This window comes from Mustela erminea, chromosome 11 (assembly GCF_009829155.1).
Source record: "Mustela erminea isolate mMusErm1 chromosome 11, mMusErm1.Pri, whole genome shotgun sequence".
In the NCBI taxonomy this organism is placed as follows: domain Eukaryota; kingdom Metazoa; phylum Chordata; class Mammalia; order Carnivora; family Mustelidae; genus Mustela; species Mustela erminea.
Genome location: NC_045624.1, coordinates 93,729,831 through 93,757,572, shown reverse-complemented (window position 1 = coordinate 93,757,572; position 27,742 = coordinate 93,729,831). Strand labels below are relative to the sequence as shown.

The following is a 27,742-nucleotide window of genomic DNA, read 5'->3' as shown; positions in this document are numbered from 1 at the left end:
ATTGACAGGCAGTTATTCTGACCACAGCAGTGGCCCCGGATGAAAGATACAGCAATTTTGCCCCACCCTGGCCAAGAAGTGGGCATTTGGGGCCAATGGGGGGGAGGGCGCCCGGGAGGAAGGAAGCTGGAGCAGGCGGATGTGCACACCCACAGCTGTGAGAGGCAAGGCCGCGGGGTGTCTCCTCTGGGGGCACCTGAGCCCGCTGCTCCTCTCCAGGCATACCCTGCTGCCCCCCTCCACCACTCCAAAGCCATGACCTTGGCATGCACAATTCTGTCTGCTACCACTGCCAGCAACCCCGCTCCATCCCCGGTCCCCAAGCACAGTCACTCCCTCCTCAAACCGTGCTCTTCAAGTCCCCCAGTGCCACCACTGGGGAGCAGGGGTCACACATGTGGCATCTCCCCCTTTCCTCCTCCTCACCGCCCCCATGTCCCCCTACCCCACCCCAGGTCTCCAGCCCAGTCCAGCCTGGCTTGCCACCCCACTGTCCCTGAGCAGACTTCAAGGGTTCCCCAACATGATGCCTTCGGTTCTGACTTGTTCAGTTAAATAAGAATGAGTTTCTGTACTTTGCATGTACATACAACCGTGGGCAGGAGGGAACAGGCGGGAAGAAGGTCCCAGCCTGGTCAATATTTACGCCCTCCTGAGCGCTGGGCTGGGGGGGGGGGGGTGAGACTGTCTCCCCAAACTCCTTGTGCCCTGGCTGACAGCAGCAGCACGGGCCCGGCATGAGCCAGCAGGTCCCGCCGCCTCCCAGGGAAGGGCAGCCGAGCAGCATCTAAATCCCAACCGTGCGGTCACCAACCTCCTGGGCGCTCTCAGCCTGCCGGCCTGGGCCAGCCTGGGTGCCACAGGGTCCCCAAAGCACGTGGCCTACCAGGGCGGGGCAGGATGGCTGTGGGAACCTCCCAGAGCCTCCTTGTGGAGGGGCAGAGGCTCTGAGACACCCCGAACCCCCTGTGACCCCCCGGCCTCAGTGCCCAGAGCAGGAGCAGTGCTCTCCCTCCCACGGCACAGATACTCCGCCCAGAAGGTCCAGCAAAAGGAACCACCCTGCACAGACTGCTCCGCTCATCCGTCGCCCTGTCCTTATGGGCCTCCACCTCTCGTCCTGCCCCAAACCAGCTCCCGAGGAACATGGGGCTCTAGACACATGGCTGCACTGCAGGGCAGCCGGAGGCCGTGGGGCAGCGGGCAGCAGAGGCCCCACTGGGTACGTGAGCCTCCCACCTTCCCCACCGGCCTCCCGGACCATGGCAAACTCCGGCCCCAGGGCAGCACACAGGCCCCTCACCGTGTTTGTCGGCGCCCACCCCATCCGTCTGTCCACATCGCCACCACCAGCAGCAACGTGTGGATCTGAACAGGAACGTTCTGGAAGCCAAAGCACCTTGGAGGTGACAGGACACCGAATAAGGGCTTTTCCCACAGGCTTTCCACCTGCATGCCAGCTCTGCAGTAGGGAAACTGAGGTCCTGGGCGGGAAGGGTGTGTGTCGCCCAGGGAGCCAGCAGCAGCAAACGCCAGACGCCTGCTCCCTAAGAATCCAAGCTTACAGGACCGGCTCCCTGCCCCCCGGGGGTACAGGGGCTCATCTTATCCTGGAGGAGAGCTCCCTGGGTCCAAGACCTTTACAGACCCTTTCCACTCCCTCAGTTCTCTAGAAGGGATGACCAGAAACTGTACACAAAATTGTTTTGGAAAATTGTTTTGGAAATGTTTTGGAAAATTGTTTTGGAAAAAGACAATAGCACCGCCTTTCGTTGAACCAGCCAAACCCCTCATACGCCAGATCTCAGACCTCCCCTCCCCACCCGGAGCTGACCTGGCCGCGGGGCCTCCCTTCTGGTCCTGGTGGGGAGGTGGTCCAGCTGGGGAGCCCACACCATGGGGGCCAAACACATAACAGAAGGGAATGTTATGGGGGGAGGGTCCAACAGCACCTCCTAAGGACAGACGACAGACAAGGCCACAAGCCAGGGACCTGCTGGGAACCCCCCAGAACGGAGGCCCCCTCCCCTCCCTGGGTGCAGGGAGCCCTCTACCCTCCCCCCTTCTCTCCGCCTCACCTCTGTTTCTGGCGGCCCTCCTACTTTGTCCCTCTCTTCTCCCCACCTCCAGGCCCCTTCCCCTATTCCTTCCTCCTCCCCTCCCAGCCCCCAGCACATGCTGGTCTCTCTGGGCCCAAAAATACACTTCCAGTGTCTGCCCTGTGCATCCATGATCCCTCTGACCATGGGCATCCCTGACATCTCCGTCTGAGAGCACCTCCCTGGGTCCTCGTGGGGGGGCCCTCGGTCCCCCCAGGCCACAGTCGGATTCCCCGCACCCCCTTCTTCTTCCCAGAGCTTGTTCCATGCAGCCTCCCTTCCTCACCCCATCTCCCCAATCTCCCCCACCTCCTCCATCTGCCACATTCTCTCCCTAGATGGGCTTGCCCACCACCTCGGATTTCCCCCATCCTCCTGCCAAAATGCTGCCAAAGGCGGAAACAAAACCCTCCTTCTGGGCCCTCCAAGCCCCGCTGGGTGGGTGGGTTTCACTGCTGGGTCAGGCTAGGAGAGCCCCACACAGCAAGGACAACTGCCTCCAGTCTCCTGGGTCTCCGGCTGGGGAGGAGCCCGTGGGAGCAGGCAACGTCCTTGTCCCCCGCTACCGTCTCGCTGGCCCTCCTGGAAGGCAGTGGCAAAGTTCCGATGCTCCCAGTCTTGGTCAGACCCCGGCAGGGCGGCGGTGGCAAGGACTGGAGGAGCCCTGTTCGACCTTGGCAAACCTGTCTTTCTAGACCAGAAACGGGTCCACAACGGGCGCCAGGGAGGCTGGAGGAGACCCAAGTCCCAGTCCCCTCCCAACCTCCCCAGGGTGCCGCAGGCTGGGAGAGAGACTCTGCCAGCCCCGCACGAGGTCCAGGCACACTGGAGAGGAGCCCAGAGCCCTGCACAGCCAGCAGGAACCCTGCCCGCCAGGGGCCCATCCCGCGCCCACTTTCCGTCCCTCTTCTGGCATGTGTGCAGCCAAAGAGCGCCAGCCAGGGCTCTGGCCCGGCTTGGCCGCTCACCAGCTGCCTGACCTTGGGCCAATCCTTGCCCTCTCCACGCTCCCCTCTCCACAGCCCACACCCAGGAGAGCTTTGTGGATGGCCACTCGGAAAAGAGCCCGGCCCTAGCAGCCCCCACCGCGTCCTCGGCTCGCCGAGTGACCTTGAACGCCCCCCACACTCGCGGCCTCAGTTTCCCCACCCGCCCTATCCGTAGACTCACGCCCGGCTCCCCCGGTGTTCCCGGTCCCTCCCGGGCAGATGTGTATCCCAGACCCGACGGAGGGCGCGCAGCGGCACTTACCGTCCTCCAGAGACGCGGGCGCTTGGCGGGCACCAAGGTAGCCGTGACCAGCAAGTGTGAGGCGGCCACCACGAGCCCGAAGCCGACGGCCAGCAGGCTGCGCACGGGCAGCAGGGCATAGGACACGAAGGTGACCAAAAGGAGCTGCCAGACGCCGTGGTCGGCGGCTGCCGTCCCCGAAGCCGCGCCGGCGTGGGTGCCCGCGGGCCCGCCGAGCGCGAAGGGGCAGCAGAGCAGCGCGAAGGTGAGGCTGAACAGCAGCGCCAATTGGCCGACCTGCTGCAGCTGCGGCGCCTGCAGCGAGCGCACGTTGGTGACCACGAGCAGCGCCAGGAAGAGCACGCAGTGCGCGGGGTGCGAGCCCCTGGCCAGGCCGGCCGCGGGCCCCGGCGCGCCCAGCAGCTCCGCCAGCGCCAGAGCGCCCGCCAGCCCGCTGAGCACGGCCAGCGCCTTCAGCGTGGCCGCCTGCTCCAGCCGCAGCGTGTAGCCGCGGAACAGCGCCTCCAGTTCGGGGCACGCGAACTCCTCACCGCACGGCCGCAGCCCGCGCCGGCCGCCCGGCCCCGCCGCCCGCTCGGCGCCCCCAGGCTCGCCTGCGCCGCCGCCTCCGCCTCCGCCGCCGCCGCCTCCGCCTCGGCCGCGCGGCGCCCCCGCCATCTCAGCGCCATGCGGCGGCGGCCGGGGCGCCGGGGCGGGCGGGCGCGGGCGGGAGGCGCGGGGCGCGGCGGGCAGACTCGGGGCGCCGGCTGCCCCGCGCGCGCGCCCCGAGCGCGTCCCCTCCCGCCGCCGCGCCTGCGCAGTGCGCCTCCCGCCCGCCCGGCCGCGGTCCTCCGGCGGCCCAGCTGCGCCCGCCTTGCAGAGCGCGGAGCCGCGGGGCGGCGTGACCCCGGCGCCCGCCGCGCCCCGGGCCTCAGTTTCCCCGCCGGCGCAGGGTGCGGCCCGCGGGGCCGTCTCTCGGGGCGTGGGAAACGCACGAATCCTGCGATATGCCCTGGGATGAGGCGGGTGGGCTCCATCCTGCCGAGCGGGTGACACCCCTCGACTCTAGAGGAGCTCGCGGTGGGACCCCGGGGCCTGCAGCTCGCCCTCCCACCCCCGGCGCCGCCGCAAGGGACCCAGGCGCCCTGCTCCTGCTAACCCCGCGAGCGAACACGGGGACGCGTGGCGTGGGGCCGCGCCTCCCAGCCGTACAGACACAGAGTTAGGCCAGAGCCCTGGCTGGGGGTGCAGCTCTGGGTGCAGGGATGGGGTGGGAAGCACAGGGAGAAGGGACACTGCAGTTTGCCCTGGGCGGGGGGGGGGGGGGGGACTGGAAACGCAAGTGAGAGGGGGCTGTATGCTTCTGGCAGGGGACAACTATAGGTGCGGTGGTGTCCACGCGTGTCTGGGCCCCACCCAGCGCCTCCTATCCCGTGGCTTGTGCTCGGGAAGGGGCTTTGCGCCTCACTTCAACTGCATTGCCTTCTTTGGCGCTAACAGGGGCCCCCGGGGGCGGGCACCTGTCCCCCGGACACACCAGGAGAGGTGAACGGCTGGCCCCGGGTGGCTTACAGAGAGATAAGGACTCTGGGCAAAAACGCTGACCCCTCCAGGAGCCCACGCGGCTTCTTGTCCACCCCTCCATACACATGGAGCTGGACCTGGGGGTCCCACAAAATCACAGACAGCAGAGACCAGGAGCCTAGCCCCTCTGCAGGAGGTCCTTTCCAGGTGACCTCCAGACACCAGGATTTATTTGGTGTGACAGGCGTGGATCTGTTTTTCAGACACTGTGGGGATTTCAAGTAGACTCCTAGGTGAGAGCCATTGGCCATGTGCTGTTATATGGGCTCAAGGTCTAGAAGGTGGGGAACTGGGTATTAGGCCACAAGAAGTGGCTGTTTTTGTACAAGACACAACGTGTCACCCATCAGAAGTGGCACCTCATGGTCACCCTGGCCAGGAGCTCTCACTGTTCCATCCCCAACAGCTCACATCAGTGCGCTCTTGGTGGCCACCTGGTCCCCCCCCTCCTGGACAGGCAGGGCACCTCCTCTGTGAAGCCTTCCTGACTTCCTGACCACCAGTTCCCAGTGCCCCCAGGACCTGGCGCTCTGTCTGGTCACCTGGTAACTTGTCCCCATCCCCTCTTAGAACTGGCAGCCCCTTGGGCCGAGGGGGAACTGGAAGTTACCTGCCCCACCTCTGTTTTTGACTGACATCCCCGAGGTCCCATCTCCCTCACCTTGTCCCCCACCTGTCCCCAGTGGTAGCAAGTCTGCATGATCCTTCAAGCATCAAGGATCATGTGTAGACTCTCTTGTTAAATAGGTATTTTTACGTCCTAGTGGTACTAGAGAAGGAAAGCTGAGTGCTGTCCAAAAATTGGGCAAGCCACCTGGGAATGAAGGGATGAAGAAGTATCCTGGGGTCAAGGTCACAAGGTGACAGCACCCTCCCCGCCCACTAGCACATTCACGGGGAGGGATCAGCACCCACCTCTCTCACCGAGACAGGAGGTGCCAGACCTCCGTGGGAGCTTCCCACTGCACCGCTGTGGGGCAGAGTGGTGGGCTGCTGTCCCCTTCACCTTCTCTGCCGCCGTCTGCTGGGTTGAAAGGACAAGGCCACTAGCAGGCGGGTTGCATCCACGGATGATGGACAAGCCAGCTGGGAAACCGTGCACACACCCCCTGCTCTCATGAGTGTCATCGGTTAAACCATGTCCCCCCATATGCTGCACCTGACCCCCCGTACCTCAGAATGTGACCGTCTGTGGGACTAAGGTCACTGCGGACATTGTTAAGCTGAGCACCCTAGACTAGAGTGGGTCCTGATGCAGTATAACCAGTGTCCTTATACAAAGGGGACCTTAGGAGGAGAGCAAGCCTGAAGACACATCAGCCCGTAAGCCACGGAGTTACAGGAAGGCGGGAGACTCCTCCTCCAGCGCCCCCCTGCCCAGAGATCTCAGCCCTGCAACCCCAAGATCCTAGCCTTCCGGCCTCCACAGCTGTGAGAAAGTATGTGTGTTGTCCATGCTGGGGCTCCGGCACCTCGGGAGGTGGCCCTGGCCAGCTAGTGCTCTGGCCTAGGGTCCACCCTGAAGAACGTTGACTGTTACCGAGCGTCAATATTGACCAGGTGCAAAGGGGCCACGCAGAGCGCAGACCCAGATGGGAAATTCTTCCCTTCCTGGAAGCAGCCCCTCCGCATGGGAGGTGAGCAGAGGGAGGGGAGCATCATGGTCACTGTGTGTCCTGCTGGCCCAGGAGGACACCACCAAGAATCGCAGGCACCTCGTCTGAGACAGGAGTGCAGGCTTCAAGCGGTAACAGCGCCAGGCCTCCCTCGGACTTTTTAGACTTTTTGTGGATTGCAAATCTCTGTCTCTTGGCATTCGAGGCTCCCAGCTGCTGAAGCCTTGTCCTTCCAAGAACCTGAAGCGCCCTGGACCGGGGGTGTGGCGCGGTGTGACAGGGGCCCAGCGTGGAGCACAGTCCAGCGTTGCGCAGTGTCCCGGCTAAGAGCGCAGACGCGTGCCACCCCTCCCGGCTGTGTGACTTGGGGCAGGCTGCTCACCCTCTCTGAGCCTCGTCTCCTCCACAAACAGGGGCTGTCACGGCTCCCAGCCCACAAGGTTACCGTGGACACAAGGACAACCGCTGCTGTGCGTGTTCTGCGCACACAGGACCAGGTGAGCATCATGCTAACCCCGAGAGCTGGGTGAGTCGGACCCTCCAGACACAGCAGTCCCCAACAGCTGGAGAAGTCGCCGTAATCCAGGTTCCGCCTGGGGACACTCACCGAGCTCCTGGGACTTCTGCCAGAGACACAGCTTCCAGACGAGTGTTCCTCGCAGGCTCCCACTTTGTGTTTGGGATGGAATTTCCCCTGTGGGTCTGCTGGAAACCCTGTGGAAATGCAAGTTGTCTCCAGGAATCAAAGGGCGTGAGGAGAACCCCCGTGGGGGCTCAGCCTCCTCCTCTCCCCTGGCGGCTGGATGGCTGAATGCAGCATTTGCCCCACAAACGCCTCTCTTGGATACATTCTGCTGGGCTGGTTGTTGGGGCAGGGGATGTGCAGTGTAGACAGTGGTGGAAATGGCCCCAGGGGTCTGTTCAGGATTCCTCCGGCGAGAACGGGACAGGACACCAGCTCAGCTCCCTTAACCCAAAAGTTGGAGGCCACGTCTGCTTACCTTGCTGGAGGCTGGGATGGCTGACTGAGGGCCACACTGGGCAGTAAGTGGTCACACCCTCCCCCTACAGCAGGATGCTGACCAGTCTGGCTGAGGCCACTGGGGCGCATGGCCCAGGTGGCCAAAACAGAGGGTGAGTGTCAAACCAGGGGCTGGAGCTGCATGAGCGGGTGATGATCCCTGAGCCACACAGCCGAAGCAGCAGGACAGGGCCCACACATCTGTTCCTTCACACCTTGCTGACCTTGGCTTCACGACCAGCTCTGCCACTTTCCTGCGCCCGGACCCAGGCTCAGGGGTCCCCAGAGACTTGGCATCCTTGCCTCAGTGCCAGGGTCTCAGGCCAGCCCAGAGCAATAAGCACCAGATAACACCGGACTGCATACCTGGTCTGCGGGGAGACCTGGCTGGCAGGAGGAGGTTTGCGTGATGGGCACCAGGATTCGGCCGGAGAGGAGCAGGACACCTGGGCAGTGGGAGAGGCCAGCCTCCAGGCTGGGGCCAGCCCAGGAATCCCACTGATAAGTATGTGTTCAAAACCGTGCCCAGTGCTCCCACAGAAAGGCGTGCCCTCTGAGGGGGCACAGAGGGGCACCCAAGCCCCCAGAAAGGTGTGCTTTTGGAGGCAGTGGGCAGAAATGGAACCCTGAGCTTTGGAGACCCAGACACAGAGCTGCAGGTCCTGAGCTCTTCTCCCCGGAGCCCGGGGTCCTGCGAGGTCTGTGTCCTCCTCCCTCCCCCGCCCCTCCCTCCCCCACCCCCTCCCTTTGAGTGGCCTCAAAGGAGCAGATGCTGGCCGTGGCCTGGTAGGAGAGACCAAGGAGCCCGGGGGCGAGGCTATGGTGGTCAGCAGGGGCAGGCGGAAAGTTCTTGGTGACCCCAAGGACGGTGGCCACTCGCCATGGGCTCTGTGGAGGGGTCTGATGATCCCCGGAGGAAGGCCAGCATGACCATGACGGCTCTCAGGTGGCCACGCCCCTCATCCGAGCCCACCTGCTGCACTCGGGGTTTCTAAGGAAGAGTCTTCCTCCAGGTGTAACCATACCTCCCTCAAGAGGCCGAATGTAGCGTATCCCCAGAGAGTCCTCTAAACCACGACCGCTTTCTACTAAATCCAAAAGATACTGCTTTCCAGGCAGGTGTTTTCCGAGAAGGAGGGGACCCTCTGCCGGATGAGGGATGTGCAGGGACATGTGCCCTCATCAGGTAGTGGCTCTGTCCTTGCCGGGCTCCGGGGCCCAGATCAGTTTTCGCTTGTCCCTGGTCACCCTGAGCATGACAAAGGACTCCGCAAAGACTGCCGGTATTTGCCATGTGTGCCTTGACGTCTGAGTACAGCTTCTAGGGACAGCGAGCCTTGGCTGCTGGGGCAGGAGTGCTGGAAGATGCCGGGCAGGTGCAGTCGGGGAGTTGGCCCGGCCCTGAGCATCATCCAAGAGCACCTGCCGGCTGGTGTAGAACCGCGTCCCCACTGCTCTCTCAAGAAGGACGCTGTGTGGTCCTACTAGCGCCCAGTGGGCAGGGGGCCTGGACCGGAAAGCCTGCTCTGTTCCTGGACCAAAGCCTGGAGGGGACGGGGCAGTCAGGGAGGACAAGGGCCTCCCACCCTGGAGACAGGGTGGCGTGCCCCTGAACGGAGCAGGGTCCCCTGGCTGAATGAGGACAAGGGCAGGATTCTCTATGAATTCCATTTAGTGCGGGTCAGCATGGTCCCTGGGGACGTTCCGGGTGCTTGCGGTTCACGAAACAATGCCGTAGTGCTCGCTCTCCTGGGGGACGGTGCCAGGCGGGGACAAAAGGCCAGGGAACCGGGAAGCCTTGGCCTTGTCCAAAGCCTCCCGACTGCGCTATTTATAGTGGCACGAGACCAGGCGCGATCCTTAAGTGGATTTGTGTCCCTGGTCCTGGGGGGGTCAGGGCTGAAGGTGGGGAGGCCGGAGCCAGGCGGGCAGGTTCCTCAGCAGACACTGAGAATGAGGCCTGCTCGGGGAGCCCAGAGCAGAGTCGGCTCTGACAGCTGCGGCCAAAAGGCAGGGAAGCTTCAGCGGGAGGATTTGCGCTAAAAATAGCATCGCTGGCTTGTGGGTAGAGAATTTGACCCAATTAGAGATTACCAGTTTCAGGAATTACTGGAAAAGAAATCTCATTAAATAGGTTAAATATAGGAGCCAGAGGCTGAGAAGGCCATCTGGGATTCGCAGGAAAACCAAAACCGACGCAGGGGTGCGGTGCGCTCTGCGGCTCCGGCGCGGGGAGGGTGCTCGGCACCAACACCCACAGCGGCTTGCGGGCGCACAGGACGCGGATGGAGGCGGGGCGGGGCCGAGACGCCAACCCTGCCGCCTGGGGCGGGCGGGGGGGGGGGTGCGGAGGTTAGCCGCTGCCCATTCCTCACCACCCCCGCACCGCTGCCTGGGACCCTCCATCGCCCCGGGCCAGGGCGCGTTCTGGGCGCAAGGAGCCTCCTCCTGCTCCTGCACGGTGCAAGCGGTCCTCCATCCACGCCCGCGGTTTCCTGCTAGGACGGGGAACCGCCCTCCCTCCCGCCACCCAGTCGCCTGCTCGATTTCCCTAAAACGTAGAGGAAGGGAGGGTCTTATCCATTCCTTGCTCTAAAAAGAAAGAGGCTTCCTTCTGCCTCAGAGCTTTCCCGAGCCTGTTTCCGCAGCAGAGGCGTCCTCGGGAGAACTTTCAGGAAAGCTGCTGTGTCCCACCCACTCGGGAGATGCCCTGGGCAAGACCCCACTGACCTCGGTTTCACACAGCCTGGCAGTGACTTGACCAGGACACCTGCTGGCACTGGTTAGCATGAGGGCGCTCTAGGCAAGGCTGGGCAGGCCAGCACCCCTGCCCTGCACCACCCCCCATCCTACACCTCCAACCAGCACCCCTGCCCAGCACACTTGCCCAGTTCCCTTGCCCTGCACCCCTGCCTGCTGCCCCCAGACCTCCTGGTGATTTTTTAACTGTTCTGGACATCCCTGCGTGGCCAGGGATCAAACCTCCCCTGTCTCTCAGAGTTCTGCCCTTTGCAGCAGCCAGAGGGCTGGAAACCAGAGCCACCGGGCTCATTCACCCTCGTCTGTGACAGGTACTGGCCCAAGTTGTGTTTCATGTTGCAGCCGGAGGGACACAGCACAGGGAAGTGCACCCGTGCCCTGGCTCATTCCAGGTCAGCTCTGTCCACGTGCCTGAGAAGACAGCCCAGCTGCTCCAGCCTCCTGCTCGGGGTCAACACCTGAATGGGAAAGTGCCCTCTGCACATGCACTAGGGGTCTCGGCCAAGAGCCTTCCAGCCCTGTGAGGGCTGCAAGCTCACCCTGGGGCAGTCGCTGTACCAGAGCCCCAGCCCAAGACCCTGCATCCACCCTGAGGTAAAAGGGTGTTGCAGAAATGTCCATCTTTGCAGTGTGGGTGAGTGGGATCCCCCAGAACTCATGTCTGCCTGGAGCCCCAGAACATAATTACTTGAAATAAGGTCTTTGTAGGTAAAAGTAGTTAAGGGTCTGAGATGCCGGCATCCTGCATTCAGGGCGGGCCCCAAGTCATGGGACAGGGGTCCTTGGAGGAGGAGCAGAGGATGCAGAGGGAAGCAGCCCTGAGGGGAGGGGACAGAGGCTGCAGCTACCCTGCCACAAGCCTGGGGCCACCAGCAGCTCCCATGAGGCCAGGGTGGGGAGGGACCGGGACCTCTGGCCGCCAGGTGGTGGGAAAAGGGACTTGCATTGTTGAACAGTCACACTTCCACAGCAGCCCAGGACACTGGTAAGGTCTCCAGGGACAATTCTTTGGCTTCATCCATGTCCCTCCCTTGTGAGCTCCTGAGCACAGAGACCGTTTCTTACCCACATTATACAGGTCCCACTCCTGGGGCCCCGGGGCTCACCTCCAAGCACCGGGACCAGGCAGATGTTCACACATTAAGGTGCATCGAGTCTCACAAAGTCGAGGGTCCAGCGTTTCGAGGGTGCAGGGCCACTGAGTCAGGGCGGGTCACTGAATCACCCGTGTCCTTGGAGACCCGCCCTCGTCCACGTGCTGCAGACCTGGGAATGGGGGGCAAGGCTCCCCGGTCGGCAACAGCGTGTGAAGCCCTTTGCCTCTGGTGAGAGAGCACGTGGGTGTTTTCCCTACTTCTCTACGAGTACCTGGTTTACAAAAGCACTACGGCAAATTTTTATAATCAGAAAAATGTAGTTTAATACGAGGAGGTCCAGTCGAAGTCTAGAACGTTGCAGGTTTGTCGTGAGACCGGTAAAAAAATCAACGTGCAGGGAGGGACCCTGCCTCCGGCAAGGTGTAGGCAAACACACGTACGACTGTAAGAATATTTCTTTTGAGGTCAAGACGAGCTACAAACAGAGAGGAAAGCAGGCCCGTGCTGGCATTCCCGGGTACGCATTATAGAGCGCTGCTCCCGGCGAGTGGCGGGAGGGGGGTCTGGTCGATGCACCTTTCATCGGGTGAGAGGTTGTCAGACGAGACGCAGGTGAGCCTTCCTTCTCCCCCCGACGGTCATGTGATCTCCCACCGGCTTCGCTCCTCGTGCCTCCGCGAGCGGGAATAACCACTTCGCCACCGGGCTCGAACTGAAGTCCCCAAGGAGGGACTTAGGATGATGCCAAGAAGTCATCATGGACGGGGATCGAAGCCCCAAGGAGGCACCACTGTCCCCGGGGTGGGGGGGTCACATCAGGATGCGGGCACAGGTGTGCGTCACATCTCCCTAACACGGCTCTGGGGGCAGCAAGGGTAACGGCATGCCGTCCCCGGACCCTGGCATGGGCACCTGCGCCGGAAGTGTGCCCTGCCCCCTGGCACACCTTGATCTGGGTAGCGGTTCCCAGGGCAGGGGCACGGTTCACACGGCAAAAGCCCATAGAGCTCAGTGTCTGGCCTGGTACAACGCATGGGTTTGGTTCTGCCATGGACCGTTCCAGAGCAAGCCCTCCCCCTGCACAGGGGAGCGCTCTGCCGCCCCCCTTACATCTGGCCTCGACAGGATCATCTGAAAAAAGATGTCCCTGCTGATCCCTCCCCGCTGTGAAGACGGGCACCCGACTGCTGTGGCCGGCCCTGAGAGCCGTCCTCCATGTCCCCGGCTTCCCTCCTGTGGCTGGGAGAGAAGGGACATCCAGCCAGGACTCCCGGGGTGGGGGGTCTTCCCTCCATGCGGGTGCTGGAGCCAGCCCTGGCCACCCGCTTCAGGAAATTCTGTGTGAGGGGAAATAAAGCCCTTCTTTTGTACAGGAAGGCTTGGGGATTGTTCTGGAATAACAGGCACCAGGATCAGTTGTGACACAGAGGCCCCGCTGGGTCCTCGCTGTTCACAGTCCACGGGAGATCCCGAGGGCACCGTGAGGGGTGGCTATGGGGACAGCTGGCCTCCGATGACACCAGGAAGTGCTCGCCGGCCTGCCCTTCCTCATGGAGGATGACAGGGTAAAGGCGTGCCCCGATCCCGGGCCGTGGATGCCACGTGCTCAGGACGTGGCGCCTACAGCTTTCCCTGAATGGCTTCCATCAGGGAAGACCTCCCTCTGCTTTTCTGCATGTTTGACACTGGCAGTCGGGAAGGGACACGGGAGGGAGGCTCCTGGTGGGCTGGCTTCTCGGGCGGCCCTGGTCCTCAGAGGGACCCAAGCGAGCCTGCGTCCTCATGAATGACGGAAGGAAGCCCATGACTGAGTCCGACGCAGCAGGAGACACAAGCGTGGACTCTGGGCCTGAGGACCTGAGACTCTGTGAGGATCGCACACGGAGCGCGAGCCGGCTGCGCGTCGTTTTACGGGACGTTTTACAGGACATGGAGGTGTTGCCACAAAGTGACAGAGTTCACAAGCGGCCAAGCTCTTGAATCTTAGGGGGACCGGACACAAGCATAGGCCACAGACGGCGGACAGAGGTGGACCAGGAGCGGACCTGTCAGAGGATGACGTCGAGAAGCCCCACGGAGATGACCTTCCATAGGACAAGCCCCACAGAGGCTGGACACACCCACACACGGGGACGGCCGCTTGGACTCCCCAGGGAGATCCAGGTCCGGGTGGGCTCAGCTCAGACCCCCACCAAGAAGGCAGAGGCTGATCCTCGCCGACCCGCACACCGCAGCACTCGACCAGGGTGCCGGCAGATGTGGGGTCTGCTGAGGACCCCTTCCAGGCTACCATCCTCCCCTGGGGCAGTAGGGGACACGGGCTCTCAGGGGCTCCTCCTGCCAGGACACTGACCCACCGAGGGGGCCCCACCTCCTGACTCCAGCTCGCTGCGGATGTTTGGGACAGGGATACGAGCATTCGGTCTACACGATAAAATCCCCCTAAACTTACCCACAGAAAGAGGGTAGGAATCTGAGTTAGGAGTTGACAGAACTGCCAGAAGAAATCGAGAAGCAGATCGTCAGGGCGGGTAATGTAATGCTCCTGTTTCCACTAGAAGCGATGACGTGGACGGGCAGTCTGCAAAGACGGAGGAGAGCTGAACAGCACCGTGAACCCGCTGGTTTGATCCCTTACACGTGCTTCTGGGCACACATGCAGCGTCAGCAAAAGTCCAACACAGAAGAAACCTCAACAATCCCAGGAAAATGAGAACAGACGTAAATAGAAGAATGTTGTTAAGATCCCCGTATGTCTGAGTATCTCACGACTCAAAACGAAATAACAGAAACAACTAAAATACTTAAAATAACAATAAATACAGGGGCACCTGGGTGGCTCAGTCGTTAAGCGTCTGCCTTCGGCTCAGGTCATGATCCCAGGGTCCTGGAATCGAGCCCCACATCAGGCTCTCTGCTCAGTGGGGAGCCTACTTCTCCCTCTCCATCTGCCCCTTCTTGTGTTCCCTCTCTCACTGTCACTCTGTCTGTCAAATAAATTAAAAATCTTTTAAAACAATAATAATAAATACATAAATAATAAAAACTACTGCCTACCGACCCCTCTTCAGAGGTACAGTGGGTACGGCATTTAATGGAAAGCTGAGTTTGAAAATAAAAAGCTGAGAACCACACTTGAGAGTCTGGATACAGAACGAAAGCATAGGGTGCCTGGGGCTCAGGTGGTCAAGCGTCTGATCTCAGTTCAGCTCAGGTCTTGATCCCCGGGTCACGAGATCGAGCCCTGCGTCAGGCTCTATGCTCAATGTGGAGTCGGCTTTGGATTCTCTCTCTCCCTACCCTCCCCCCACAAGATAAATAAATCTTTTTTTTTTTTAATAAAGAACTATAGAACAAATTCAATATCACACGAGGATGCGGTTAGTAAAAAATAAAGTCTAAAATGAATTAGAAAACAAGTATTCGATCTTGAGACCTCAACAAAGCCAAGTGGGTTCTCTGAAAAGACCGCTAAACACCACGAGTCCTCTGCAGAGATGCACGGCCTTCAAGGGGGGCATCGGGAATGTAAAAAAGGCCTTACTCAGAGAAACCACAGCTCAGAGAAAATGAAGACGTCACCAGGAGTAAATCTGTGCCAATGGATTCGAAAGCACACCAAACCAGTCCTGGAAAGATGTGACCTACAGACATCTCCCCAGGAAACAGAAGCTTCGGTCGCGTTAGAGCCGCTGGGAGGGCTGGGTCGGTAGCTTGGGGGACAGGAGGCCACGGACATGGCGGTGAGCACCCCCCACCACCACCACCGACTCACACAGGCTTCCAGACCACAAGGAGGACACGCCAGTTTCTTCTGTGGGCTCTTCTGCCTGCCAGTGTGAGCAAAATCTGCAAATATCATTCTCCAAATAAACAGATTAATAAGGGGAAAACCGTATGATCGTCTTCATTAAAACAGTAAAAGCCTTGGATAAAACTCATCCCACATTCATGATCAACCTAATTAAACACAAATGGGAGGAAACATCCTAACCCAGTAATGTGTGCCTAGTAAAAATGTTCAGAAACCGTTTTTCCTTAGGATAAAATCTTAGAAACACTTTCATTGAAAATCAGGAATGCTGGGTCCCTGGGTGGCTCAGATGGTTGGCTGTCTGCCTTCGGCTCAGATCGTGATCCCAGGGTTCTGGGATCGAGTCCTGCCTCGGACACCCCGCTCAGCGGGGAGCCTGTTTCTCCCTCTGCCTCTCTCCCTCTCTCTTTCTCTTTCTCTCTCTCTCTCTCCCTGTCTCTAATGAAAAAATGGAGAGAATCTTGGGGGCAGGGAGAAGATAAAGAAAATCAGGAATGCGGTCTCATAGCTTATATTCAGGATTTACTGGAGGTTCTTGCAAAGGGCAATGAATAGAAAAACAATTCTGAAAAACAAAGAGAGCACAGGAAAATTGTAAGGGACCAGGCTGTCCTTCTCTGAATGGTACATGATACTCCACAAAGAAAATGTGGTAATTTCTAGACCTAAATTATTGGAAGTGATCAGCCTGTAACAATATAACTTGGTAAATGATCAACCTAAAAATGTAACAGTATATTTACTCATCTCTGAAACAGAGAGACAGAAGTTTCCAAATGATCCCATTTACAATAGAAGCAAAAATCAAAAAGGAAGAAGTCTAACAAAAGAGGCATGAGTCACGTGAGGAAACATTACAAAACTTTAGGGGAATTTCTGAGAACCCAAAGAATGGAAAGAGAGATTCTACGTGCGTGGCTGAGAAAACCCAACACCCAGTGTCCATTCTCCCCAAATTAGCCTATAAACCTATCGCAGTGGCATCGAAAGCCCCAAAGAGTTTTTAAAAATAAATCGGCGAGCTGGTTCTAAACTTGTGTGAGGGCAGAGCACGGCGGGGAGCTAGGATGCGGCGCCTGAAGAAGGGGCAATGGGCATGGGACAGAACAGGGCGACCTAGAAACAGACCCATGTGACTATGGAGGCTGGTTATGTGACAAAGGCAGGTGACGGACCCCTAGGAAAATGGCAGATATTCAGTAACTAACACATTCTGTATCAATAACTCAGATATTCAATAGCTAGGACATGAAAAATAGGTTCTGGGACTATCTACTGCACCCTAAATCTCAGTCTCCTTAGAACAAAAATGAACACGAGACGCAATGCTTAGCCCTTTTTAAAGAGCTGATGAGGGCACCTAGGGGCTCAATCGGTGAAGCCTCTGCCTTTGGCTCATGTCATGGTCCCAGAGTCCTGGGATCGAGCCGCACATCGGGCTCTCTGCTCAGCAGGGAGCCTGCTTCCCCCTCTCACTCTGCCTCTCTTGCTGTCTCTCTCTGTCTCAAATAAATAATAAAATCTTTAAAAAAAAAAAAAAAAAGAAAGAAAGAACATCGACGAGAGGCATTTTGACTTTGGGGCCAGAAAGGATGGTTTCAGCAAGAACCCAGCAAGATGCTGGCTGGCTGAGTGAATTTGATGACATTACAATGCAAAGTTTCTGCTCATCAGGCCACGAGCCGGGGAGAGGCGTGCACCACCTACACATCTCAGACCGAGTTCTCACCAACTTACCCACAGGACTCTGGACCCTTGGGAAGACCAACGAGCCATACTCTAAAAATGGGGAGCAGATGGGCAACAAAATATTCAAAGGGCGAAGAACTGTAATTGGCAAATAAATGTAAAGGAAAAGATGCTCCAGCTCCTTAGTCCCAAGGGGGATGCCCATGGAGGTCGCGGCGAAAAGCCCGCCTCCACAGGAGGGAAAAACCTGAGCGCTGAGGAGCGGTACCCAAGCAGGAGGGTCCGCCGAGCCACGCCTCTCGGGGAAACGATCTGATTTCATCTTGCCAATGTCCGTGTCCATGTGCCGGGTCGCCTGGAACTCACTCTCTGGGGTCTTGCACGGGCACACCAAAAGCCAGGTGCAGAAGATGCCATGACAGAACCCTGGAAACGACCCCAACACCCAGTCCCAGGAAAGGTAGCTCAGGACCCAGCCACCCACTACAAAGCAGCAGGGAAATCATGGGGCACCTTGGGGGCTCAGTCTGTGAAGCGTCTGCCTTCGGCTCAGGTTCTGATGCCAGGGTCCTGGGATCGAGCCCCATATCGGGCTCCCTGCTCCATGAGAAACAGACAAAACAAATCTATTTTACAAGTTTTGGGGGTGGGGGGACCAAGGGACAGCCAAGTTCAAGCTATCCCTCATTCACAGATGACCTGCTCAGTCCTTTATCTGAGGTCATACAGAGAGCCTTCAAATACATGTGTGCACACGTGTGTGTGCGTGTGCGTGTGCGTGCACGTTGCCGAATGATGCAAGCGGGAATTTCACCCCCACTCCCGTGCTGTAAGACTGTGGTTGGGAAACCCGGCCTGTACCGCGCGCGTGGGTTGCCCCCTGGAGGGCTGCTCCCCTGCCAGCCCACTTTCTGGTTTAGCAGGTCTGGGCTGGGGCTCGAGGCAGCGCTTTTTAACCAATTTCCCAGAGCCGCCTGCAAATGTGTCTTTCTGCCCGAGGACACCGGACTTCTCTCCTTCCTCAACCAGCCTACGAAATGAAAGGATGGGACTGTGCACCGTTGGGAAACTATTTTCCATCCTTAAAATATGCATTTGCTGTAGTCTGGACAGGAGCAGACATTAAGCATTGTGCGTGCCGGGGCGCCTGGGGTGTTCAGTGGGTTAAAGCCTCTGCCTTCAGCTCAGGTCATGATCTCAGGGTCCTGGGATTGAGCCCCACATCAGGCGCTCTGCTCCACAGGGAGCCTGCTTCCTCCTCTCTCTCTGTCTGCCTCTCTACCTACTTGCAATCTCTGTCTGTCAAATAAGTAAATAAAATCTTTTTAAAAAAAATTTTTTAAAAAGCATTGCACCTGCCAGGCACGGTGTGTTGTACATTTAACTGCACAGTGACAGAAGCCTCGTGGTCTCGCAGGGTCGCGCACTTCCTGTCCACTGACCAGCACACAGCGTGGCCGCCAGGGCACAGTGGACCCAGCTGACCCCACGGCACCGTGGGGAGGGAGCCGGAGCAAGGATCTCCGTGTTGCCCGAACCCACTTCCTCACCTGGAGGGCTTCTGGAAGAGGTGCAGGAGGAGAAGCATGGCCTCCCAGTTTCTGGGTCAGACCTTCCTACAACAGGAACAGGAGGCTCCCGGTGTGTGCACGGCCAGGCAGCTTTTAACGGCCCAACGGTTCTCGTGAACTCATGCTCAGTGGGGAAGTAAAGGTCAGACGTGTGCGTTCGGGGCGACTCTGGGCGTGCAGCTACATTCCCTGCGCGGAGAATACAGCTCCCTGCACACGGGCGCGCATGCACACACACACACACAAACTGTCACGCTTTCTACGGTGAATGTAGAACGGTGGCTGGATTCCGAGCCCCACCTCCTGCCGTCCTCCCCATGAACCCCAAGTGAGGACAGGAGAGGACACTGAGATGCGGGGGGGGGGTTGCCCTCAGTCCCACAGCAGCAGTCAAGGACCCCTCCTGATTTAGGGAACTGGGAAGAAGGCAGCACAGAGGGAGAACCCAGTACGTGCACAGGGAGAGACCCGGGCTCCCAGCGAGTGTCAGCGGCAACGCGCGCAACATGCACACCCGCATTATGACAGGTTCATGTGTGCACACCTGCAGGGACACCCCAGCCCAGGTGCATCTCTGGCATGCACACACACAGGCACAGGGATACACACATTCTCAAGCATGTGCGACTGTACACACACACACACACGAACACGCACAGGCATGTGCACACTCACTCGCGCACACGTGCACTCACAGGTGCAGAGACACGCGTGTTCACACAGGCACCCATACGCACCCAAGGATGCCCCTTAATGCACGCACACCCCAGCACAAATGCACATGCACACACGTGCACACACACGATCCAGAAGCCATACCCTGCTCTTGTACCCTCATTCCCCAGAGCGCCCCCCTCCCTCCACACGGCCCCTTAATAATCCAGTCCTTGCTGGGACTCGGATGATTGCCGCGGTTCTGTCCCAGCCCCCACCTGGAGTTGGGTGTTCCAGCAGTCACCTCTCTGTGGCTCAGCCCCCCACCCGGTTGTGAGGGGAGCCCGTCCCTGGGGCTGCCTGGGCTCTCCTGGCCCCATGCCCACTGCCTCTCCGTGATACTGTCTGTCCTGTGTCCAGACAGGTGTCTGTCTGCCTTTGCGCCTGTGAGGAACTGTGCGGTCTCCCCCTCCATGAAGGGCAGGTTCCCTCTGCCTGATGCCATCCTGCACCTGCCTGGGCACCTGCCCCTCCCCAAAACCCCGAGGCCCCTGGGACGGCCAATTCAGGAGGTGGCAGATGACAGGAGTCTCCGTGTCTGGGCAGACGAGAACAGGGATCCACTCTCCCACACAGACGTGGCCATGTGGCCAAGGTGAGTCACGTCTGTGAGCTTGGGACCTCAGCTTCCCCCACTGAGCCCCCCGGGCATAAGGGTGGCCATACAGGTGTCCTCCAGAAACGGGCGGTCCCACGCCCCTCCCTCCTGCGGCTGCTTTGGCTCCCACCATGGCCCCCAAGGCGAGAGTTAATAGCACATCTTAAAAGATTCATTTTCCAGATTCTAAAATAGAAAACTAGCTCACACAGCAGAAGATGTAAAAAAGAAAAAATACAGGGAACTATGAGAACGAATCAACGATGTGTATCTCCTTTTCCTTTTCTGGGGAAACAGAATCTCTCCATCTCTGTCCTACCTTTGAAATCTGCTTCACCTCATGTGAGGCTGTCTCCTTGCGTCCTTTGTTGATGTTTCCACGTTGTTTAAAAAAACGGATGTCAACAGTCCTTTATGGATACTGAGGACAAGGACTCTTTGTGGTCAACGTGGTAAATAATCTCTGGCTAGTTTTCTTTTCATTTTACGTTGCGTTTTCTCTTTTGAGATATGCTTCACCTACCATAAAATTCACATTTTTAAATATTTATTTATTTATTTATTTGAGAGAGAGAAAGAGAGACGGCGAGTGCAAGTGGGGAGGCGCAGAGGCAGCGGGAGAATGTCGAGCAGACCCCCAGCTGAGCGCGAGCCCGACATGGGACTCGATCCCAGGACCCCGAATCATGACCTGAGATGAAACCAAGAGTTGACGCTCAAACGACTGAGCCAGCCCCGCCCCTCCCCCTCTCGTGTGTTAGGAAGTTGTTCGCAGGCTGGAGCAGCGTCCATGTCCCCAAGAGCAAGAACTGTGTTGACCACCCCTCCGGGCCCCTCGAGGGGACGACATATGAGGTCACGGTAAAGGGTTCCACTGTGTTCACCCCGCTGTTGTCCTAGCTGGGGCTCCAGGCTGTGTCCCACACACCACAGAGACTGAGGAAGGGCAGTGACGGGGGTCTCGGGGGTGACCCGCCAACTTCTGCACCACGCAGCCCCGCGGGCTCTCACCCCAAGCTGCACCAGGGAATCCCGTAGAAGCTTGGGCATCGGGAATTGTCACTTAGAGCCAGCGGTCCGGGAGCGCCAGAGCTGGTGCCGGTCTGAACCTCTTGGTTATGACCCAGACCAGAGTTGCGGTTCCGACCTTCCGGCTCCGACGCCCCGACTGGTCTGTCATCCAGACCCTCTGTTCGTCTCCCTCGGCTGCCAAACGCAGGAATAGTGATGCCCGCCTGACCGAGGCGGGACCTTATGCAGAAGTTACATTGTTCCTACCACAAAGGGAAAACCACAGGGGGCACAGTATGTGGCCCCACACCTGGAGGCTACAACCAAGAGGGCTGCTGTCCCTAGAGCGGACCCCAAACAGCTTCTGCAGTCCTGTCGAGGTTCCCCGAAGAACCCAGAAGGCAGCACCCCGAGACCCGGCCAGCGTCCTCCTGCACTTCGCCCAGCGGCCCCCGCAGCCCCCTTCCAGGGCCGGAGCCGCAGGGGTGGAAAGGGTCCCCCGCACCTGTAACAGCCCTGCTCCCTGGGACCCTTGACAACGAGCAAAGCCAGCCCTGCCTCGGCGGGTGAGCATCCGGCACCTCCTCTGCTGGGAGGGTCCCCGTCACCTGTCCTCACTCAGGGTGACCTGATGACCAAGCCCTCGCCCCCCAGCATGGCCTCTCCACCTTCCCTGAACCAGACACAGGACCCAGTGTCATGTTCGGGTTCCAGTCCGGGCCCGGCCGCTTTCCAGGCTGTGATGGAGTACGTATTTGCTGTCCTGTACAGTCCAAAGCTTATCTACTTGCCTCAAAGTCTTGGGGCTGGGGCTGTGCTGGGGGAACGGCTCAGCGTCGAAAGGGGGGGCATCCTTATGGGGAACCACTGCAGGCGAGGACGTGACGGTTGGGAGCCTGAGGACACGACAGTGGGTGTGGGCTTTGAAGAGCGAGTGGAGCGCGCTCTGTCCGGTTCCCCCGCGCAGCCAGATCTCCCTGATAACAGTCAGACGAGCACTCGCCCAGAGACAAGGACATAAACCAGCTTCCCTCATGGGCATAGTTGCAAAACCCATGACAAACCAGAAGCAAACACAAGTCACCAAGAGCGGTGAGTGTTTTTTCTGTTCTTAAAGGTGCACACCCTGACCGAATGGGGCTCAGTCCGGCTTCCGGGGGCGGCTCGTACTCAAAGGAGCAGCCGAGGTAACCACCATGTTAATGAGCGAGGGAAGAAACACCACAGGGTCACGTCAGCCGACGCAGAAAAAGGCACCTGACAACTTTCAAAATTCAGAAACAAGTCTCGGGCGCCTGGGTGGCTCAGTGGCTCTGCCTTCAGCTCAGGTCATGATCTCAGGGTCCTGGGATCGAGCCCCGCATCGGGCTCTCTGCTTTGCGGGGAACCTGCTTCTACCTCTCTCTCTGCCTGCCTCTCTGCCTACTTGTGATCACTCTCTGTCAAATAAATAAATAAAATCATTAAAAAAAAAAAAAAACTCTCAAGAAACTCAAAAATGGAAAAAAAAAAAAGTAAAAAAAAAAAAACAACCTCAAAAAACCAGGAATAGCAGGAAAAGTTCTCCACTTGATAACCAGGACTTACAAAAACTTAAACTGTAGTTCACAGGGGAACCGGGAGCGCTTTCCCCTGACCTGGAAACAAGCCGGAGACCTGAGTACTCCCACTCGCTCTCTATGAGGCATGGCTGCTCCGGGGCCATACGGTGAGAGAAGAAAGAGACAGCACAGACATCGAACGTAGGGACGAGGGTGTCCTTCTCTGCAGATGACAAGACTATGCGGAAAACCCAAGGAATCTATGGGAAGAATTCCTAGAACCAGGGACTGGGTTCAGTAAGGTCACGGGATGCAAGACCAGCATGGAAGATCACTAAGGGGACATCTGGGTGGCTCAGTCGGTTAAGTGTCCTACTGGACCTCAGCTCAGGTCATGGTCCCGGGCTCGTGGGATCGAGCCCCACGTCGGGCTCCAGGCTCAGCTCTGGTCCTCCTCCTACTTCTCTCGCTGTGCACACTCCCACTCTCTCTCAAATAAATAAGTAAAATCTTTGAGGAAGTCAGTACACTTTTAAGAAAAGCATGTGTGTTTATGTTGGGGGTTTTTTGAAGTTGGAAACCTCATCTTGGCTTGTTTTATGAACTTTTGAGCGGCCAGAGCGGACTGTACCTGAGGGCAGCTCATTCTCACACAGTCATGGGTTCTGGCCCCGTTCTGCATCAAAACCGTGGTGTCAGGACAGAGCAATGACTTTCTTCTCTCTGCCCTCCCGGAGTGTCCTCTGCTCCAGACTGCGTCTCTGGGCTCATCGTGTGTGTTGCTGTGTTTGAACGGGAAGCGTCACCGTGTTTACCGAGAGCTGTGGATCTCCGACGTGGTTCCCAGGCCAGCAGCATCAGCATCTTTGGGGAACTTACCAGAAACGCCGTGTCCGGACCCACTGATTCAGACACGTGGAGCTGGGCCCAGCCACACGCCGTCCGGGCGGCTCTGTGATGTCTGGGGCCTCTGATCCAGGCTCTCTGCTTCTCACATGATGCAGGGCCGGGCAGGACCCGTCAGCCCGGAGCAAACACGTCCCTCTGCAAGCTCGCTGCCCGGCTATGTGGCTTCTCCTTGCCTCTCCTCGCTCTGCCCCGCAGAGAAACCAGATTTCAGTCTGTCAGGCGTCCCTCTGTGTCCGACGGCAGCCAGCTGGGGGTCAGGAAGAAAAGGGGCCAGCCCTGAGACGGCTCCTGGAGAAGAAGGCCGGGCTGGCCCGCTGACATTCACTGCACATCCCGGGAAGATGTTTGCAAATGGGCCTCGAGGATCCTATGGCTTTCGAGTGCAATGCTTTGTCCTCATTAGACACGATGGAATCAATTTTCCTCACTGGCTCTCTGTGATGCCTGGTTTATTTTGAAAGGAGCAAGACCATTATTCAGTTTTGGGGGCTTAGTGTGAAGGGCAGATTAAATCATGGGGTGGACATGGCGGTGGCGGCGTGTCCTTCCCGAGGCTCCCGGAAACCGCCGTCCTCTCCAGTCCTTACAGATCACTTTAAATTATCTTGAAAAGAAAAACACCGTTCTAACAACCACAAATGGCTTATATTGTAGCTCTCGACCTTTTAAGAGATGTTATATTTCATAAAAATTAAATTGTGCCGAACTCAGAAAGTCTGGAGACCGAGCGGGCGCCCTCCCCACCCTCCCCCTTAAGCCGTTCCCTCCGGCATCTGCTCCAATATTTTGCCAATAAGCACTTCCAATCCAGATATAGATCTGATGCTCGCAGCACTTTCTGGAGCAATTAAGTGTGTGGTTTTTCACGTCGCCACCCAGTACCATCACCCGCTTCCCGCAGGGCTCCTGCTCCAGGACCACCTACCCGCGTGAGGTCTGATTCCGGCCGCGACCTGCCTCGGAGCTGCAAAGCCGCACACAGAGGAAGTAGAGGCGGGCTTCCTTCCCACATGGAGCTGAGCAGGGGACCCCCCAGCTTGCCTCAGCTAATGAGGGGGGATCTCACCTCACTCCCTGGCCCCCCACCCAAAATCTACCTGCCTCCCCTCGAGCTGCCCTGGAAGACAACCTGCGGGGCGGGGGTTTCATATCCGGCAATGCTCGGCTTCGGTCCTCACAGCAACCCCCTCCCAAGACACTATCATGGCCAGGCCCTGCCATAGGCTGGGAGGCCTGGAGTGGACTCTGGGGCGGGGATTTGTGTGCACAGAGAGGGGAGCAGAGGAGCTTAGCCTGCAGGTGTCTCAGCTGGGGAAGGACGCAGCCGGGGGCCACCCACTGGGGCCGGGGGACAGGCCTCGCACCCGGTACGGCAGCCAGCACAGCTCCCCTGCTGTTCTGGGTGGGACGTGGGAGCCGCACCCAGCCGTCTGCTCCCATTCCCCTCTTCACCAGCACCTCCCGTTTCCTGGTCGTGGCCACGTGGACTCTTCCCAGACGTGGCTTCACCACACCAGGCTGGCCTTGCTGACCCGCCCTCCCGGGGCCCGGGGTCCTCTGCTCACCCTTCTGCTCCTGGAGGAGTTAGGCTAGGAGACAGAAAGACAGACGAGGAAAAGAACAGGCAGGTCCCTCGGAGGGAGGAGAGGGACGCTCGCGAAAACCGGATCGTAGAGGCAAGAACCTACCTCATAGCCCCTTGTTCAGTGTGGAGGTAAACGGCAGGGGAGCCCAAGGACACCGGCGGAAGGAAAGACGTCCGCACATCCGTGGGCCGGCATTGCCCCACATTCACGTCCCCCTCGAACCTCAGAACGGGGCCCTATCCCAAAACAGGCATACTTGCTTCAGGACCTGGAGACAAGCCCATTCTGCACTTAGGAAGGTCCCCAGTCCAGACGGGCGTCCTTATGAGGAGGACACGGGGACACCTGGATCTGTGGCCCCCCAGACAGTGACGGGGGCCACTGTTGGGGCCCCTGTTGAGGCCATTTGTTGCTTCCAAATCTGTGTTCCTTGGTCCTCACAGCCCCAGGAAGGAGAACTGTTCCTGTCCCAGCATGGACCCAAAATCAGTCGTTCCCAGGTCTGGATTTGACCTAACATCCTGCCAAGCACAGCTCAGCCCCCACGGTCACATTGCAGGCAGATAGGGGGCCTACAGGAGATGGAGACCAGCACTTAGATCAGCAGCTGGCCCATAGCAAGGACCGAGGCTCCTCCGGTGCTCAGGGCTCAACTGGCGCCAGACACACCGCCTGAAGCAGGGGTCAGCCACGCTGAGCCCCGTGAGCACCAGATTTGGGCTCGCACAGGGTCCTGGTGTTCATTCATGCAGTTAACCCTAACCCCCAGGAGATGGGATGGGAGGTGGTCCGGGTTAGAAGAGGTCATGAGAGTGGGGCCCCCGTGGTGGGCCACAAAAAGGCCCTCGCCAGGCAGCCGACCAGCCGGCAGCTGGTCTGGGATGTCCAGCCTCCAGAGCCACAAGAAAGCCCAGTCCATGGCTGCCCCAGCTGACGATGGCCCACCACGGCCCCTGGAGGCAGAGGCCCCGTGCCAGCACCCAGCAGCCTGGCACTCTGTTGTCCCCCAGGCTGCCCTGAAGGAGTCCCACAGCTGGGGGACAGCACAGCTCCACTGTCCCCGGTCTAGAGGCTGGACGCCCCTGATATAGGCGTGGCAGGGCCGGTCCCCCTGAGTCCCCTCCTGGTCTTACAGATGGCCATCTCCTTGCCGGGCCTCACAGGGTCGTCCCTCCATGTGTGTCTGTGTCCTGGTCCCTCTTCTTATGGGACCGCAGCCAGAGAGCAGCAGGGCCCGTCCTGGTGGCCCCCTTCTCCTTGATCACCTCTAGGTGAGAATCCCGTGTCCAGATACAGGCCCGGCCAAGATCCTGGGGTCAGGGCCTCACCACGTGGACTGGGGGTGCACGGTCCAGCCCGTACCACTGAGGCAGGCTGCTATCGCCTCATGTATGGGCGTGGAGCAGATGGCGTGCCTCTCTCATGCTGCTGGAAACTTCTCCCACATCGAGGCCCTCGAACGCGTTCGGTTTCCTCCGATGCTGAATTAAACCAGGGGCCGCCCAAGGGCCCCGTGGAGCAAGGAAGAGGGTCGGGGGGGTCAAGTACGTGTGGGACTCGTTCACACCTCGCCTCTCTCTCCAGCCTGTAAAGTCAGTGAAGGCCGCCCTGGTCCCTGTCCCCGGGTGGGGGCGCCACGAGCTTCAGGCACCCCGGGAATTTCCTTTGTCATGGGAATGAGGTGCCCCACGGATGGCACTGCTGGCGGGAAGGGCCAGACCCTGGCCAGAGGGCACCAAGGACAACGCTCTGAGCCTCAGACCACCCACACGGAAGAGGCTGGGAGCTCGGGGCTTGGGGAGGACACACGTGCCCCCAACAGCGACTCCCATTCGCGGGACCCTCCCCGACCTCGCTGTGTGGGCTCCCCACCCTCCTGCTGCCCCTCCGTGGCCTTCGTGGCAATGCTGTGATCACAACTATGGTGCCTTCCAAGTTCTGGGAGTTGTTTCAGCAAATCACCAAGCCTGGACAGGGATTGTGGGAGCCCTGAATTCATAGCCGGCGGTCCCCCATTGCTGGCTGCCGTCAGGCCTGGGGGCCTCGCCCCTAACCTGTGGGGTCTGTGCCAACTCAGGAAGGTGATGTCAGGTCACACCAGAAATGTGGGACCCCCGCTGCGGCCGGAGAATCCTGTCTGCCAGGCATCCGCTTCCCCCGGCGGAGGGAGGGGGGCCACAGCTGAAGGAGCTGCCAGCCCCCCAGACAGTGGGGCCGGTTCTGACTGCAGGAGCATCATGATCAGAGAGACCCCAGCAGGCCTTTGCCACATTCATTCACCTTAGAAAACAAAACTAAAATAGTCACTAAAAATAGATCTCTCCGGGACCCAAGAGACAGAACGGGGTTCCCGGGGAGCCAGTTAAAACTCTGCTGGGCCCAACCCAATTTGATGAAAAGTGCCGTATTCCTCCTGCGAGCAGGGGTCTCTGTGAGGCCGTGGGACAGAGAAGGGGCCCGACCCCTTGGAGGCCTCTTCTTGGGGAGACCCCAAGAGACGGGTCGCTTCAGCCCCTCTATCCTGAGGATGAGGGTCTTCCCGGAGGAGGTGGGTCTGCCAGGCGAAGGGGCGCCTCCCTACCCCCCCAACAAGAGAAGGAGCCAAGCACTGTCAGCAGGATGCTCCCTCTCGCTCCCAGCCTGGCCTCTTGCAGAAACCTGACTTACATATACTCTCCACTTCACTTAAATACGGCCCATGTCCTGCAGGCCCCTCTGGACCAACGAGGGTGGACCAGCCTCACACTGATGTAAGAATGCAGAGGGAGGCACAGGACCCCCTGGGTTAACCCCTGAAAACACGTGCCCAAGGAACTATCACCTGTCCACCCACGCCTCGCCCCACCTTGAGCACACCATGCCTACACTCCGTAGCCACCTTTTCCAGCAGATGTTCCCGAAA

At 59.1% G+C, this 27,742-nt stretch overlaps 1 protein-coding gene across 1 annotated transcript in view; it reads right to left on the bottom strand.

The window, feature by feature from the left end:
• ADCY1 (adenylate cyclase 1) overlaps positions 1 to 4,007 on the bottom strand; it is a 94,084-nt gene extending 90,077 nt beyond the window's left edge. The window contains exon 1 of the mRNA XM_032304450.1: positions 3,351 to 4,007. Within this exon, the coding sequence (XP_032160341.1) occupies positions 3,351 to 4,007 (657 nt within the window). The remainder of the gene's footprint in view (positions 1 to 3,350) is intronic.
• Between the last annotated feature and the right edge of the window lie 23,735 nt (positions 4,008 to 27,742).